General features: G+C 38.6%; 1 protein-coding gene across 6 annotated transcripts in view; it reads left to right on the plus strand.

Moving 5' to 3' along the window:
- The first annotated feature begins 4,425 nt into the window (after positions 1-4,425).
- Positions 4,426-15,201, plus strand: part of ACBD6 (acyl-CoA binding domain containing 6) — a 218,938-nt gene continuing 208,162 nt past the window's right edge. For all 6 annotated transcript variants that reach the window (XM_057726695.1, XM_057726696.1, XM_057726698.1 and 3 more), the window contains exons 1-3: positions 4,426-5,230; positions 11,680-11,744; positions 14,459-14,555. In XM_057726695.1, coding sequence (XP_057582678.1) covers positions 5,009-5,230; positions 11,680-11,744; positions 14,459-14,555 — 384 coding nt within the window. In that variant the 5' untranslated portion in view covers positions 4,426-5,008. The remainder of the gene's footprint in view (positions 5,231-11,679; positions 11,745-14,458; positions 14,556-15,201) is intronic.

Here is a 15,201-nt window from a genome sequence, read left to right on the forward strand (position 1 = left end):
TCTTTTTTTGTTTGTTTGTTTTTCTTTTTAATTTTTATTGGAGTATAGTTGATTTACAATGTGTTATTTTCAGGTGTACAGCAAAGTGAATCTATTATACATACACATATATAAGCTTTATTCTAATCATAATATTTTCTCCTGTCTTCCTGATTTCTCAGCTGATTTTTCTTGAGATTCAGAAAAACATATATAGTTCCCTACAGTTCCCAAGAAATGCTTGAATGGAAACACTGTACAAGCTCTATTCCTCAAAGTCATCAGATCCTGATAGTTTGGGTTTTAATTGAATCGTCAAGAAATCAAAGGTTCTCAGGTGTTGAGGCTCTTCAGGCACCTGTAGTTAACCAAGCTGGATTTATTATAGTGAGGAAGAACACATAAGCGGAGAGATATGGGCTGTCTCAGTAAGAAGGTGTTAAGAAGAAACCTATTACAGGATTTGGATTTTGATTGGTGACTTGAAGGAGAATCTAAGGAACTGGGGATTTTCTCTTGATTGGATGCTTTGGGCAGCTGGGGCAATTCTATGATTGGGCATCGCAATGGATCTTATCTATGCAGAGGGAAGACTAGCATGAGAATACAGCTGTAATTTGTAAATAACTAATAGTCACTCATTGTGGCCAAGAGAAAGGGTGTTTGGTATTTTGTGGTTGGCAGAGTGATCTTGTTTTTGTCTGTGCCTACACAAACTTCTGATGTGCTTTACTTTGTCTTATTTTATCGTGGTTTCAGAGTGACCTTGTCTGAGGTTGGTATTTCGTGAGATTATTTCTATCTAATAGGAGAATAATAAGGCTTAGCTGTGAGTGCTAGACCAGCTTCTGAATGCCAGGGACTCTTTCTATTTTAAATGTTTCATTCAGATATAATGCACATACAAAAAAGTACATAAATTTAAAATGAATTTTCATAAAGCGAGCACGCTTTTGTAACCAGAATTCGGCTCAAGAAAGAGAACATCACCAACACCCGGAAGCCCCCTTTATGCACACTTCAGATTAGTAACCCCAAGACTACTCACTAACCTGACTTCTAACATCACAGATTCGTTTTGCCCGACTTTGAGCTTTATATGAATGGAAACATACAGAATGAGCTTTGTTGTGAGGTTTCCTGGTCTCCACATTATGTTTATGAGATTCATTAATGTGTTGTGTCTGATTGTAATTAGCTCATTCTTGCTGCTGAGTAGTATTCTGCTGTGTAAACACACTACAGTTTATCCTTATTACTGTTGATGGACATTGGGGAGTTTCCAGTTTGGGGGGATTAGGAATAGTGCTGCCATGAATCTTCTTGTACATGTTTTTTGGTGAATGCACGTATACATTTTTCCTGAGTAGAAGGAGAATTGCTTATGTTTACCTTTAGTAAATAGTGCCAAACATTTTGCCAAAGTGGTTGTATCAATGTACACTCCCACCATCCATGTAGGAGATTTGTGCTTGGTCTTTTCCCATGTTATTTATACTGTTGCAGAATACAGAAAAAGGTGAAAACTTCTGAATATATTTTACAAGGCTACTAATACCCTGACACAAAATTGAGAAAGGATAGAACAAAAGGGAAAACTGTCAGTCATCCTTAAATAGGGCTGTAAAGATCTAAATAACATATATTAGCAAATGAATCTAGAAATAATTACAAGCAAAGAAACTAACAAAAAAGCATGACCAGGACCAGAATGGCTTTATTTCAGGAACAGATGCATAATTCAACATTAGGAAATCTATTAACATAACACATTAAAATTTATATTAATTTATTAGCATTGTTAATATAATTTAAGTTCCTATTAATTTATTAATATTGTTGCTAATATTGTATGATTAATTAAAATAGAAACTTTATTAATAATTCCTTTAAAAGATTAAAGGAGAAAAAAATCTCCAGAGTTGCTGAAAAAAATCTGTTGATAATACTTTCTCATTTCTAATAAAAATTCTACAAATTGAGATATATAAAGGTCCATGCACCTTCCCTTCAATCTACTTTTCAGATTCATCATCTATTATTATCCCATATGCAGGCTAATTTCTGACTAAAATAACTTACATTTTTGATTTTCTCCTTGCTTCTCTACTTATGAGCTGTGCAGCCTTGAGCAAGTTACTTAACCACTCTGTACTGATTTCCTATGTCTCAACTGGAAATAACTGTACCTACCTTAAGCAGTAAGGACTAAGTCCCTTAAACAGTAAGGGAGTCAATAAGTTACTATTATCACTTTTTAATGGCAAGACTTTGTGCATCAGCCATCCCTTGACTGGATTGTGAGTGCCCTGAAAACAGAGACTAACAGCGGCACATTTGGGATACTCAAGGAATGTTTTTTGAATCCTGATCCAAGCTTTCTCATCTTCCTGCCCTTTCTCTTTGTTTTGTCACCCTCTCTACTCCTTCTGCCCTCCCCACCCATCTAAAGCCTAACCCCAAATGGTGAAAAACCATTCTTTAGAACACTTTCTTTGTATCATTCTTTTTTAAAAATTAATTAATTAACTAATTAATTAATTTAATTGGCTGTGTTGGGTCTGTATGGGCTTTCTTTTTAGTTGCAGTGAGTGGGGCCTACTCTTCGTTGTGGTGCATGGGCTCCTCATTGCCGTGGCTTCTCTTGTTGAGAAGCACAGGCTCTAGGCACGTGGGCTTCCGTAGTTGCAGCACATAGGCTCAATAGTTGTGGCTCACTGGCCCTGAAGAGCAAGCTTACTAGCTGTGGCGCTCGGGCTTTAGTTGCTCTGCGGCATGTGGGATCTTCCTGGAGCAGGGGTGGAACCCGTTTCCCCTGCATTGGCAGGCAGATTCTCAACCACTGCACCACCTAGGAAGCCCTGTATCATTCTTATGGTGCTTATTATGGTGTTTTGAGAACTAAGTGAATATAGTTTTTCGTTTGTTTAAAAAACACAGAACAGAATAACCGCTAATAACCACTCATTGATAACTACTGATGGAAGGAATTTTCACATATTGAGGTAGGAGGAAGTCACTCTAGCTTATACATGATTTGACTTGAACTTTATGCTAACTAGAACAGACTGTCTTGTGGCCCATCAAACATGCATTGTATCAGTATTAGTGATATCACTGTAGCTACAGGTCATACAATCCTTTTTAAAGTACTTGGTATTTGGTTTTATTGTTCCTTTTTTTGCCTTCTCCTCAGAGTTCATTTCCCCAGGGGCCCTACTGTCCTTCCATGCAGTGCCCCTAGCCCAGAGCCCATGGCTTCGATCCCTCCCTCCCCATGCCTCCTGCTTCACCTTGGGGCGTCTTCTGTGCATTGCTGTGAATTATATTGACACTGTCTTGGTGATATGCCCTATACTGGCTAAATTCAAATCTGGAATTGTGGGACAATCTAGCTTCCTTCATGGTAGTACCCTACCCAGGGAAGCTGGGGAGAAAGGTTAGATTTTATATTCAGGTTTTTTGTGTGTGTATTTTTGGGGTTTTTAAAATTTGTTTTTGAAGGGGTTTATGCTTAACCCATGTTCTATTTCAGTGCCAATAAAAATTTAAGAAGACTTCGAAAAAAAAAAGACAAAAAAACATGCATTGTATATCTGCTTAACCCACAAAGAAAAGAGTGCACTGTCCAGAAGTAAATATGTCCATTTTGAAGACAGAGATAAACACCTCCCTTTCTGGGACGTCAACGCTGGTACTCTTTCGATGGTAAGGCTCCTTTCCTAGCTGCCAAGGCCATACTGACTTGCTAGGTACAAGCTAATCTGTCTTTTTTTTTTTTTTTTTTGAACTTTGAAGGAATGTACTATCAGGTTTGACGTTCTTTATTCTGAAAAGATGTAAAACTGTGCTGAAAACCATGCTTCTCCAGAGCAGTTCCTCAGAGCTACTGAGAGGCTAACTCCTAGACTAGAGTCCCCAGTTTGGCTCCAATAAAGCTCTTCTATTCTCATCATAGATTGGTTATCGATGATTTCCTTTGACACAATTATAATCACGTTACAGTGTTTGCAATTTTCTAAGTTCCTTTAGGGCAGAACTACGTAGCATATTTTTGGTTTCACTTTTCAGTGTCTGTAAAAGCACAGTGGCAAAGGCTGAGCTGGTAAGAAGCACCGTTCTAAGGGTCCTGGGGGACAGGGCCGAAGAAAGCTCTGAGAGATGGGGGTTATGCACACGTGCAAAGCAAGACAGGGAGAGATTGGACCAATCACACATTGGGGCGCTAAAGGCCCCATCTCCCAAATTTTCATTCACTATTTACATTAGAACCAAACTCTCCAGCAACGAATGCAGGTATCCGAGGCCCGTTTGGGGGCGCTCGGGACATATAACCCGGGGAGGCGGGCGCAGGCGGAACCCTGGTCCTCAGCTCCCAGTTTCCCACGACTCCGCTTCTACCGCTACACTACCTACCCATTAGGCGGCCTCCTTCCCCCACCCCCGATGGCCTAGCCCGAGAATGGGTTCCGGTATTTTCAACGAAACGATTAACGGACACGTCAACGACTGAGGACGGTTTCTCCAGGCAGCGTTTCCCCAGCGCGGTCACATAAGTCCGGCAACACACAGGAGAGCGCCCAACGGAAACCCCCCACACTTCCCGTTCCCAGCGCGGCAGAGGCCGCGGGCCGCAGCCCCGGCGAGTGCTCGGGCGCGCACGCCGCCCCGGGCTCGCGCCGCCCCGCCCCCAACCGTCCGTCGCCCGCCCTCCGCCGCCCCCTCTCCGGGACCCCCTGGCGGTGCTGCTCCCAGACCCCCTCGCGGCTGGAGGGACCCGGACGGGCCCGAGGTCGCGGTTAGCCGGGGGAAGCCGGAAGAGACCGGGAAGCCGGGGAGAGCTGCCGAGGGTGGCGGAGCCCGCCTTGTACGCCCAGCGAGGGAAGGGGGAGAGAAGGAGGCAGAGTTCAGCGCGGGTGCGCGAGGAAGGGAGCTCGGGCCCGACTCGAGCGGGGGCTCAGGATCGAGACTGGTGGGCCAGGCCCCCGAGCCGGCGTCACACCCCCATCCGAAGAAGACAGGCGGACACATGGCCTCGCCATTCCTGCCTTCGGGGGCCACCACAGGCGACAGCGGCGGGGAGCTGAGCTCGGGGGACGACTCTGGGGACGTGGAATCCCTCCAGAGCCCGGAGACCGAGGCGTCCAGGAGCCTGACAGAGCTGTTTGAGAAGGCTGCCGCGCGCCTCCAAGGCCTGGTTCAGGTGGCCAGCCGGGAGCAGCTCCTGTACCTGTATGCCAGGTACAAGCAGGTACAGTCGAAGGGGAGGGGTGGGTGCGGGAGAGTGACCACAGGCCGCCTTTTCCTCCACACGTGTTCGGTTAATGGCTAGGTGTAATGAAGTTTGTATGTGTGTGTTTTGTTTTTTAATCATCTGCTAAGGGTTAGCATCATCCGGGACATGGAAAGGACCTGTCTGCTCTCCTAGGAGTGATGTTTAGCTGACACGGAACGATAGGTTTTCTGTGTCTTCTCTGACTTTGCTCAGTGACCTTTATGCTTATGGTTTCGCACGGCTTCAGAACCTTTACAAAACGAGATTTATCATTCACTCTTGCCAAAGGGTCATTTGGAAGTAAATGTAGTAATGTTAAAACTATATATATTTTGAGAATAATATAATTGTAATAAAAAGGGTGATGCAATACAAAATTAAGTATTACGAATTTTATTATTCCTGAGTATTTTAGACTTTTGTTTTGGCTAAATATGCTTCTGTTAGATACAGTTATAAAAATTTTAGCGCTAGTCAACACCAGATGAAATAATGCCCTTCTCTTAGGAATAAGGAAACCCAAAGAGAGTAGATAACTTGCCTTAGGGTCATGCAGAACTAGAACTAGATTGTAGCTCCTGACTCTGAAGATTACCTGGAAGTATGGAAGTAATAATAATAATGTCATATGAGACATCTTTAATTTATCCTCAAGGAGTAATTGGGTTAGAAAAACAATTGCTTTATCATAATCAACAAATACTTGTTCAGCATCTCTTATGGCAAAACACTTGAGTGTTATGCCTGTGGGGAATGCAGAGAAGCAAAAGCATCATGATACTTGCCACCAAGAGACTTACAAAGTCACTCGAGGAGTTTAGATTTAAACGTGAAAAATTGCTGATAAGAGTTAAATAACATTCAGGAACATTCCAGCTCTTAGGAACACTGGACGCAATGAAGTTCTGGGTAATTTTATGCCTCTTGGTGTCTATTTCCCCAGTATTTAAAAAAACGTTGTGGGGTCTGTTCTTAAACTGAATACACTGAGTAAAGTTGAACCTTCTTTTGAAGACTGAGGAGTATCAGTTAAAGTGACCTGAGAGGTATAGCTGTAGAAACACATGGTGTAAGTTATAGTGTTGAATGAAAATTGCCCCTCATTGGCCTCAGAATTTATTTTCTTGCAAAAGTTCTGATATCTGTTTTCTCTTTGGTCATTTATCCCATCCTAATAACATTAAAATGATACTTTCAATTATTTGACAAGAATTTATTGAGCATTGTGCTTGGACCAGTAACACGGCTGACTGATGATTCTCTGGTCAGTATAAGACTAATTTTCTCCAAATTTCCTAGAAACATTGTTTTCCTTCCTTTGACATATCTTTATTTATTGATAGCATCATCATTATTAAATATCTGATTTCGAGTCATCAGTGAACTATAGTCACCTGTCAGCTGGCAACCATTCTGTCTCAAGTATACTTCATCCAGATAGTCTGGAGGAGGCTTGTGTTCCTCGCCCTCTTGACATTAGTGTGTTTAGAGATAGTCTGTATCTGAAAGCAAAATTCCTCATTATTGGAAAATAATTATTAGAGAATTAGAGAATAAGATTATGCTTACTTAGATATGTTAGGGCACCCAGTGTTTATCAATCTCTTCTAAATGTTTTGTTTTTATCAGAATTCTGTGACAGCATTAAAAATAGCATCTTTGATAGAATAACAAAGTTGAAAGTCCATTATAATTCCTGCATGGTGGATAGGAATTTCTCATAAAATAATTACATTTCTCATAAAAGCAACTTTTCTCATAAAATAATTACATTTCCTATTCCAAGTAGCACTCTATTTTGTCAGCAGGAAGAGGCTGAAAATAAGCTGAGATGTGAACCTTATTTTCTCAGGCAGAGCCCTAAACTTACTAACATAATAGCTCTTTTAGTTTCAGATAAGCCTATGGCTCCAAAAACATCTTTTAGTGAAGTTTCAAAAAGATCACACCAATTAACAGGGTTTTTTTTGGTCCTCCATGCAAAAGGTAACTAATGGACACCTGTGAAAACTAGAGGACAATGAAAATTTCATACTCCTGTTAAGGAGTCTTCAGCACTAGCACAAGTGAGGATACTCAGCATGTGCTCCTACTTTAACTTGGGTATACTTGATTCGCTGGCATTTACCATTGGCAGCCTTTGTTGAAATATTCTGTTTCAGGGACACTGAATATATCTTATATATCAGAGAGACCAGAGTTTAGAGGCTGCTCTGTTAAAGTGCTACATTTTGTAACTCTGTTTCATAACTTAGGATACATTATCTAATGAATTTTGAAACTGTTACTCATGATGCCCTAAAATCCTGTAGTTTTATTTTCCCAGTCTTTTCTGGATCCAGAACTGTTCTTTGGATTTGGGAATACAAAAGCTTCTGTGCCAGTTAGGATACAGGGTCAGCTGCCGAACTTTTATTTTCATCTCACGTAGTGGTCTGGAGGTAGGTGATCTAGGGCTGATAGGGTGCTTCTGCTTCATGTGACTGTCCAGGGGCTGTCTTTTTCTGTCTTGCAGTTCTGCCATCCCCCAAGGCAGCAGTTCTCAAACTATGGTCTACAGACCCCTGAGAATCCCTCAGACTTTCACAGAATATATAAAGTCATAACTATTTTCATAATAATATAAGACACTACAGGCATACCTCAGAGATAGTGAGGGTTCAGTTCTAGACCGCTGCAATAAAGCAAATATCACAATAAAGTGAGTCACATGAATTTTTTGGTTTCCCAGTGCATATAAAAGTTATGTTTACACTATACTGTAGTCCATTAAGTGTGCAGAAGCGTTATGTCTAAAAATATATATATACCTCAATTAAAAAATACTTTATTGCTAAAAAATGCTAACCATCACCTGAGCCTTCAGTGACTCATAATCTTCAGCACCTTGTAATCTAGTGGAGGGTTTGAAATATTGGGAGAATTAGCAAAATATGACCTAGAGACATGAAGCAACAAATGCTATTAGAAAAATGGTGCCAATAGGCTTGCTTGATGCAGGGTGTCCACAAAAACCTTTAATTTGTGAAAAACTCAGTGTCTGCAAAGCACAGTAAAGCAAAGTGCAATAAAATGACATTTGCCTGTATTTGCCTTTTTTTTCTGTGCTGTCATGGCAGGTAAAACTGCTGATGTGTTAGCATGAATCAAGGCAGTGGCAGCAGACTGTACTAGTAGTTTTTTTTTTTTTCCACTACTCTGAGTTTAAAAAAAGGCCAGTTTCACTTTAAAATGTCTTTGATGAAGCAGTGAAAATTATTGATTTTTATTCAATATTAACTCGAGTACAAATCTTTTTATTATTGTGTGTGATGAAACGGGTACGCACAGAATATTTCTGCATACTGAATTATGTTGGCTGTTTTGAGGAAAAACACCTGTGTAATTTTTGAGTTGCAAGTTGAGCTACCCACTTTCTTCATGAAACATGATTTTCACTTAACAGAGCAACTCACCAACTATGCTTATTCAAATTTGAGTATTTGGCATACAGTTACTTGAAAATGAGTGAAGTCAGTCTGTCAGTTCAAGGAAAACAACTGACAGTATTTGTTGCCAGTGACAACATTTGAGCCTTTAAGTGAAAATTAAGTTTGGAAAATCTGTATCTGCTACCTGATCTTGACAGCTTCCTAATACTGAAAAATGTTCTTGATAAAATTAGTGGTGGTTTTAATGATTGTGAACTTTTGCTATTGTACATATAATGAATTGTGACAACATTTGAAAGATCTGCATAACTCAGTGAACTGTGTTTTCAAATATTTCAGGGAATAAGGGTACAAATTATGTGTGAATAAAAGATTCATTCAAAATGCAGGTCAGACCAATGGATTTTAACGTAACAGTGTGAAAAATTTGTTGATATGACTTCAGATTCCACATTGCAACTAACTAACCTTAAAGCAACTGCCACTTGTTTAGTTTTGGTGTGATATCAAAGAAGAATATCCACAATTATCTGAAAATGCTACTAAAATACTTCTTTCATATCTGTATGAAGTTGAATTTTCTTCATTCACTTCGGGTAAAACAACTTATCACAATAGATTGAATGCAGAAATAGAATACATCTGCCTTCTATTAAGGCATACAGTAAAGAGATTTGTAAAATGTAAAACTAAATTTTCTCACTAAATTTTTTTTTGCTTTAAAATATATAGTTATTTTTCATAAAATTTTGTTATTTATGTTAACGTGTAATGTTTATTATATTTAAATCAATTACTACATATTTTAAAATGACTTTTCATTTCTAATCTGCTAAATATTGATAGCTATAACCCACATAAACAAAAGCTCTTTGTGGGGGGTGGGGGGGTGAGGCTCAGTTTCTAAGAGTAAAAAGGGATTATGAGACCAAAAAGTTTGTGAACTGCTGCCCTAAGATCCTCTTTCTGTGGCCAGAGATGGCTCACCATGTACATATTCTAGCTAGGGCAGAGGGACAGGGAAGAACAAGCCCCCCTTTCTTTTTAAGGAAGATATTTATATCACTTTCACACACGTCCAGCCCCCTGAACCTGGGTGGAAGTTGCATGGCCACGTGTAATGTTCAGCTCAATGACCATGTGTTTGGCTGAGACTTCTAGTATTGTAGGAGAAAGGAAGGAGAGATACTGGTATCTGTTTCTGCCACTGGCTGCTGTCTGGACTAAAAAAATCACAAATAGTAATAACTGCTGTTTTTATGATGCCTAATAGTTTATCTCATTACATATTTCTAACAATTTAGTAGTTCAAGTGATTTTAGAGATGCCAGAATTGAAGCGTAGATTCTGTGTGACATATAAAACAGAGTGGTGTATAGTAGAGGAATATTGGACTTTGGTGTCAAATGGTCCTGGAGTCAAGTGTTGACTCCTAACTCATGATTGCTAATGTGTGAGCTTCTCTGTATTCATTTATAGAATGAGTTTGTAATGGCAAGCCTAACAGGATTGTCGTGTGGCTCATTTGAAACTTTTGGTTTATGGTGATTGTTCAAGAAACGCAGCTCCTGTTCTTTCATCCTTTCTTCCCCCTGTCCCATCATAACAGGGCTGCCCTTGTGTAAGTGTACATTTTAATAACAACCAGAGGGCCATGCGATTAATGGCCAAGCAAATGATAGAGATGATGATGGTTGTTAGGAAATCACAGTTGGATGAGATCATTGTGGACAGAAAGGGTTCTTAGAATCTGAACCTTGAGTGGGACTGCAAGGCGGTGTAGCATTTTGAAAAGCTGAGAGAAGAGAAGGCTTTTCAGGTGAGGGAAGTAACATGAGTGAAATAGAATAAAAATTCTGAAGGCAGTGAGTAGACCTATCTGGTTAGTGAATAGACCATCAGTTTGATTTTAGCAAAATGCAAGTGTGTAAGAGTAGCAGGAGGTAGTGGGAAGGTCCCTGAGAAATAGGTGGGGTTCAGATTGTCATATTCAGCTTTAGGGAAAAGAAGTATTTTGTTGAACACATGCCTACACATACATTAGTATTCATTCTGTACGCAACAAACACTTTTTTTACTGCCTTAAGTTAGACACTATGTTATATGCAATGAGTGAGTTAATGGTTTCTTAGAGGCTATATTCTAATAGAAAGATGAGACTACACAAACCTTTCTAACACAAGGTGAAAGTGAAAAGTGCCATCAGAGAGAGTAAGTGCTGTGAGAGTTCATCAGAGAGGGAGATCACTTCTGGCAGTGGGAATTGAGCTGTGTAGTGAATTCTGCACTTGGGTGAATTTCATTTATGCTTATTCACAATGAAAATAATTACTGTGTAGTTTAACTACAAATGTTTGAGGACTAAAAATAAGTATTGACCACAAACGAGAGAAGATTATTGTGGAATAGATAGAATTTATATTGTTGCTGAGAAACTTTGAAATTTTTTTTGTGCATCTTTCAGCATCTAAATTTATGTTGACTAGTTTCATAATCGGGCACGTTAAAAATAGTGTGCTTTATCCTGGAATTTGAGAGAGATAAAATGCTGATAGTGTTATGAGAATCAGCATAGACAGACAGAATGATGAATTCTGATAAACTATGCTTTAAAGCTTATTTATTGCATGTCTAAAAACTTTCCTGCATGATAAATGGTAATAAGGATTGCATAATCTATATTTATAATTTGTTTTATATATATAATTTGTATACTAATTTAGGAATGCAACTGTTTGTCACCCTTTTTTTTTTTTTTTTTAATGTGTTACACTGTTAGATAACAGTTTTTTTATGCAGTAAGCCAAAGCAGCCTGTATTTAAAATTTGTTTTTTGGTCTGCTTTTGCAAAGAATGTTAAATTTTGTTATTTTATATGATGCAAGTATTTTCTAACCTATAAAGTATACATAATAGATTTAACAATTAAAAGTTTCTCTGACATTTCTTTGAAAAATAAGTTCTTGATTTTACCCCTTGCCCCCTTCATTTTAGGTCAAAGTCGGAAATTGCAATACTCCTAAACCAAGCTTCTTTGACTTTGAAGGAAAGCAAAAATGGTAAGAAATTCTTGGGATCTAATATGGTTGTTGTAAATGGTTTAGGTGTTTAGGAATTAGAAAGTAGTGAGCAGATTAAAGAATTATTTTTATATTAATCTCTTTCTGCTGTACACTGTGCTGATGACAGGCAGTTGGGAGAGAGATTAAAAGAATCCGATTTTAGATAAGTCTCCTAAAGGATTCTTATGCCTTGATGTTGGTATATAAGTGGTTCACAACAGACATACATTCCTTACATATGAATCTTTTCTTAGAGAGTGACCATAAGGGCTACTGCTTGAAATTTTCCCTCCCTATCATACAGCCCCTAATGGGTCACCACTTCTCCCCTCTGGGGGGATCTTTGGAAGAAGGCCAGGAGGATGGAAAGGGAGAAGAGTGGGGTGAATCCCCATTTTCTTACTCTTCTCCCCTTCCCACTTTTATCTCATCTCTAGTGTTCTTCTGCTCCTTGCCCACCCACACTACGGTAAAGAAGTGCTTATAATAACCTCTTGGGCAGAAGGGAGAAAAAAAAGATACCGAGTCTACTTCTTTCCTGAATACGTGAAAAGATTATGCCCTCCTAGATTTTTTTTTTTACTTATATTACAATATAATTCAGAGATTACCTCTTATCATATGAGGTTTTATTTCCTCTTACCTTGTTTAAGGGTAAAGAGAGAAATTGCATACAATAGGGAAACTTAGTTATATACAGAAGGAAGGACTTAGGAGCATCAGCCCAGGAATTAAAAGTAGAGAGGGTAGGGCTTAAAAAGAAAAGGTGAAATATGGTTGTAGAGAGAAGAAGAGCTAAAACTGGATTCTCACTTTACATTCTAGAGCAGTGCGACTCTAAATGTGGTCCCCTGTACAAGTTGCCTGTCTAGGAACTGTTTGTTACCCAGCTGTGGGGAGATGTAGCACTTGAACCCAAATGCAAATCAGTAGTGTCATTAAGCACAATTGTTTAGTTCAGTTGACTTTTTTGTGTGTGTAGGACATTGTCAGTGAAGGAAGCAGTGCTTTGATTTTCATTCTGGCACAGGCTTTTGTTGCTGATAACAAATAGTTCTCTGACTTGCATTTTATTACTGTTGTAGAGAATACCTGATATAAATCTTATTGTGACTTTTTTATTTTAATTTATGAATTATAACTTCACCATTATCTTTTTTCCCCCGTGTTTGCCTGCTTTTTCACTGTTTTTAGTAATTTTTAAAAGTTTAGACTCAACCACTATAATAATTATTCAGGCAAGAATCATCAGTGGATGCTAAAACCATTAGATGAAAAACTACTCAGGAGCAATATTCACATAATCTGATCCACAGTTTACTTATTAATTACAAAGGAAACCTGGAGATAACTGCTTTCACTAAGTCCTGACTCTTATCATTAGTGATGGGACAAACTGCTGTCATGTGCCCTTTGATGTGATGAACTGTAAACAGCCTGTCACCTATATGTTGCTCTTACCAAATATTTAACCTGATTCTAATCATGATTAATCATTTTGGGCAAGAACACTCCGTAGGTGAGGAAACTCAGACAAATGCAAATTGAAAGGTATTTTGTAAAACAACTGATTCAGACTCTTAAAAAATATCAGTGTCCTGGAAGACAAAAAAGCCTAAAGATACATGAAACTCAGTGCTATGTGTGAATCTTGATTGGCTCCTCGTCTGGGAGAAGAAAGCTACAAAGAACATTTTGGGGAAGTCAGGGAAATCCGAATATGGTCTGTGTACATTTATTTAATAGTATTGATGTTAAATTTCTTCACTTTGAAGAACATATGTTTGGCTGATATATTTGGGGTAAGTGCTACAGTGTATACAAGTAACTTTCAAGAGATTGAGTGAAAATAAATTTAGAAAACCTCAGAAAGATGTTCTGTTCTTCACAGGAGTAGGCAGATAGTGAGAAGCCTGTGAGACTGAGTGCTGTTTTACAGTGGATCAGTGGCTGTACTTCTTGGTTGCAGGTAGAAGGAATTGGCAGGGAAAAACCAAGAAGGAGGCCTGTGCTAGCAGCTGGCAGAAAAGAAGAAAAGGAAAACGCAGAAGGGGGCTCAGGACTAAAATATTGCTCTTGGTATTAAACTGCAGGAAGTCCCTCCCTTCTTACTCATTGGTATTCTTATCTCTGTCCTCCCCTCCCCTCACTTTTGAAGTCCCTTCCTAAGGCCTCAGGATCCACTACTAGCAGCTTAGAGATGACTTAACAGCAGAAGGGGAAAGTATATTTCTCACATCTTAAAAAGTTTGAAGCATTTCCCACAGAATAGTGGTTTGTGTGATGAATAGTTAACATATTACTGAAATGCCATGAATACAGTTAATTCATAAGATGGAAACTTCTCCTGTTGTCTGTAGACCATACGTTCTCAACAGGGGTGAAATTTGGGTTTGGGGGAGTTTTAAAATCTTAGATATTACAAGAGTTTGTGGTCTTCCAAAATTCAACAAATGTATAATTGTAAAATTTCATGGGGGAGGGTGATTAGGAAAAGAAATTTCTAAAAGGGCTCCTTAGGTGGGGTGGTAAGGTCTGTATTGCTATGGACCAGTGAAGCGCAAAAAGAGAAGGCTACTCATCTATGGCTTATTATCTCTATATCTCCTGACTCTTAAAATGTGTGTGCCTTTTTTTTAATACGAGAAAAAGTACCGTTTGTGTTCCTTACATAGTTAATGATAGGTCACTTTGGATATTCTGTGCTATAGGGAAGCATGGAAAGCACTTGGTGATTCAAGCCCCAGCCAAGCAATGCAGGAGTATATAGCCGTAGTGAAAAAATTAGATCCAAGTTGGAATCCTCAGGTAAGACTTAATGATTGTAAATAATATTTTCCAAAAACTTATTATCTTTCTCTCAAATAAATGTTTAAAAATAAGCTTTACGCTTAAATAACGTCCTTAAAGTTTTATTTTCTCAAATCAAAAGATTATAGTTATTGCAATATTTATGTATCTAAAAATACTATTGCTTATATGTTAACATAACCAGCTACTGATACTGAGAATTCCTCTGAATTGTAGAGAATTTTTAAAAGCATAATTGTAATTTCCATCATGTAAAAACTCAATTCATTTCAGAATTTGAGAGTTTAACTTGAGATCATATGATTAGCTTGAGAAATGGTAGGTTTCTCTTGGTTTTTGTTTGTTTATTTTTTATGAGCACCTTCTATGCAAGTACAAAAGGCTTGTTAGAGATAAAATATGAATGACATGCTTTCTGCTATCCTGTAGTTTAAAATGCATTATAGAATATAAAATATCTCAAAAATAGAGTAATGGTATAAAACAGTAATAATGCAAGTGCTAGGGTATCCAGTGGAAGAAGAGATTACTTTGGACTTTGAAGGCAGCTATTTCATTGTTACATATTTCTTATCAGTATGAAGGAATTTTATTCCACCAGTCTTAAAATGTCAGCGTTGTAAGGAACCTTGAAGATTTATAT

This window comes from Hippopotamus amphibius, chromosome 3 (genome assembly GCF_030028045.1).
Source record: "Hippopotamus amphibius kiboko isolate mHipAmp2 chromosome 3, mHipAmp2.hap2, whole genome shotgun sequence".
NCBI classification, from domain to species: Eukaryota; Metazoa; Chordata; class Mammalia; order Artiodactyla; family Hippopotamidae; genus Hippopotamus; species Hippopotamus amphibius.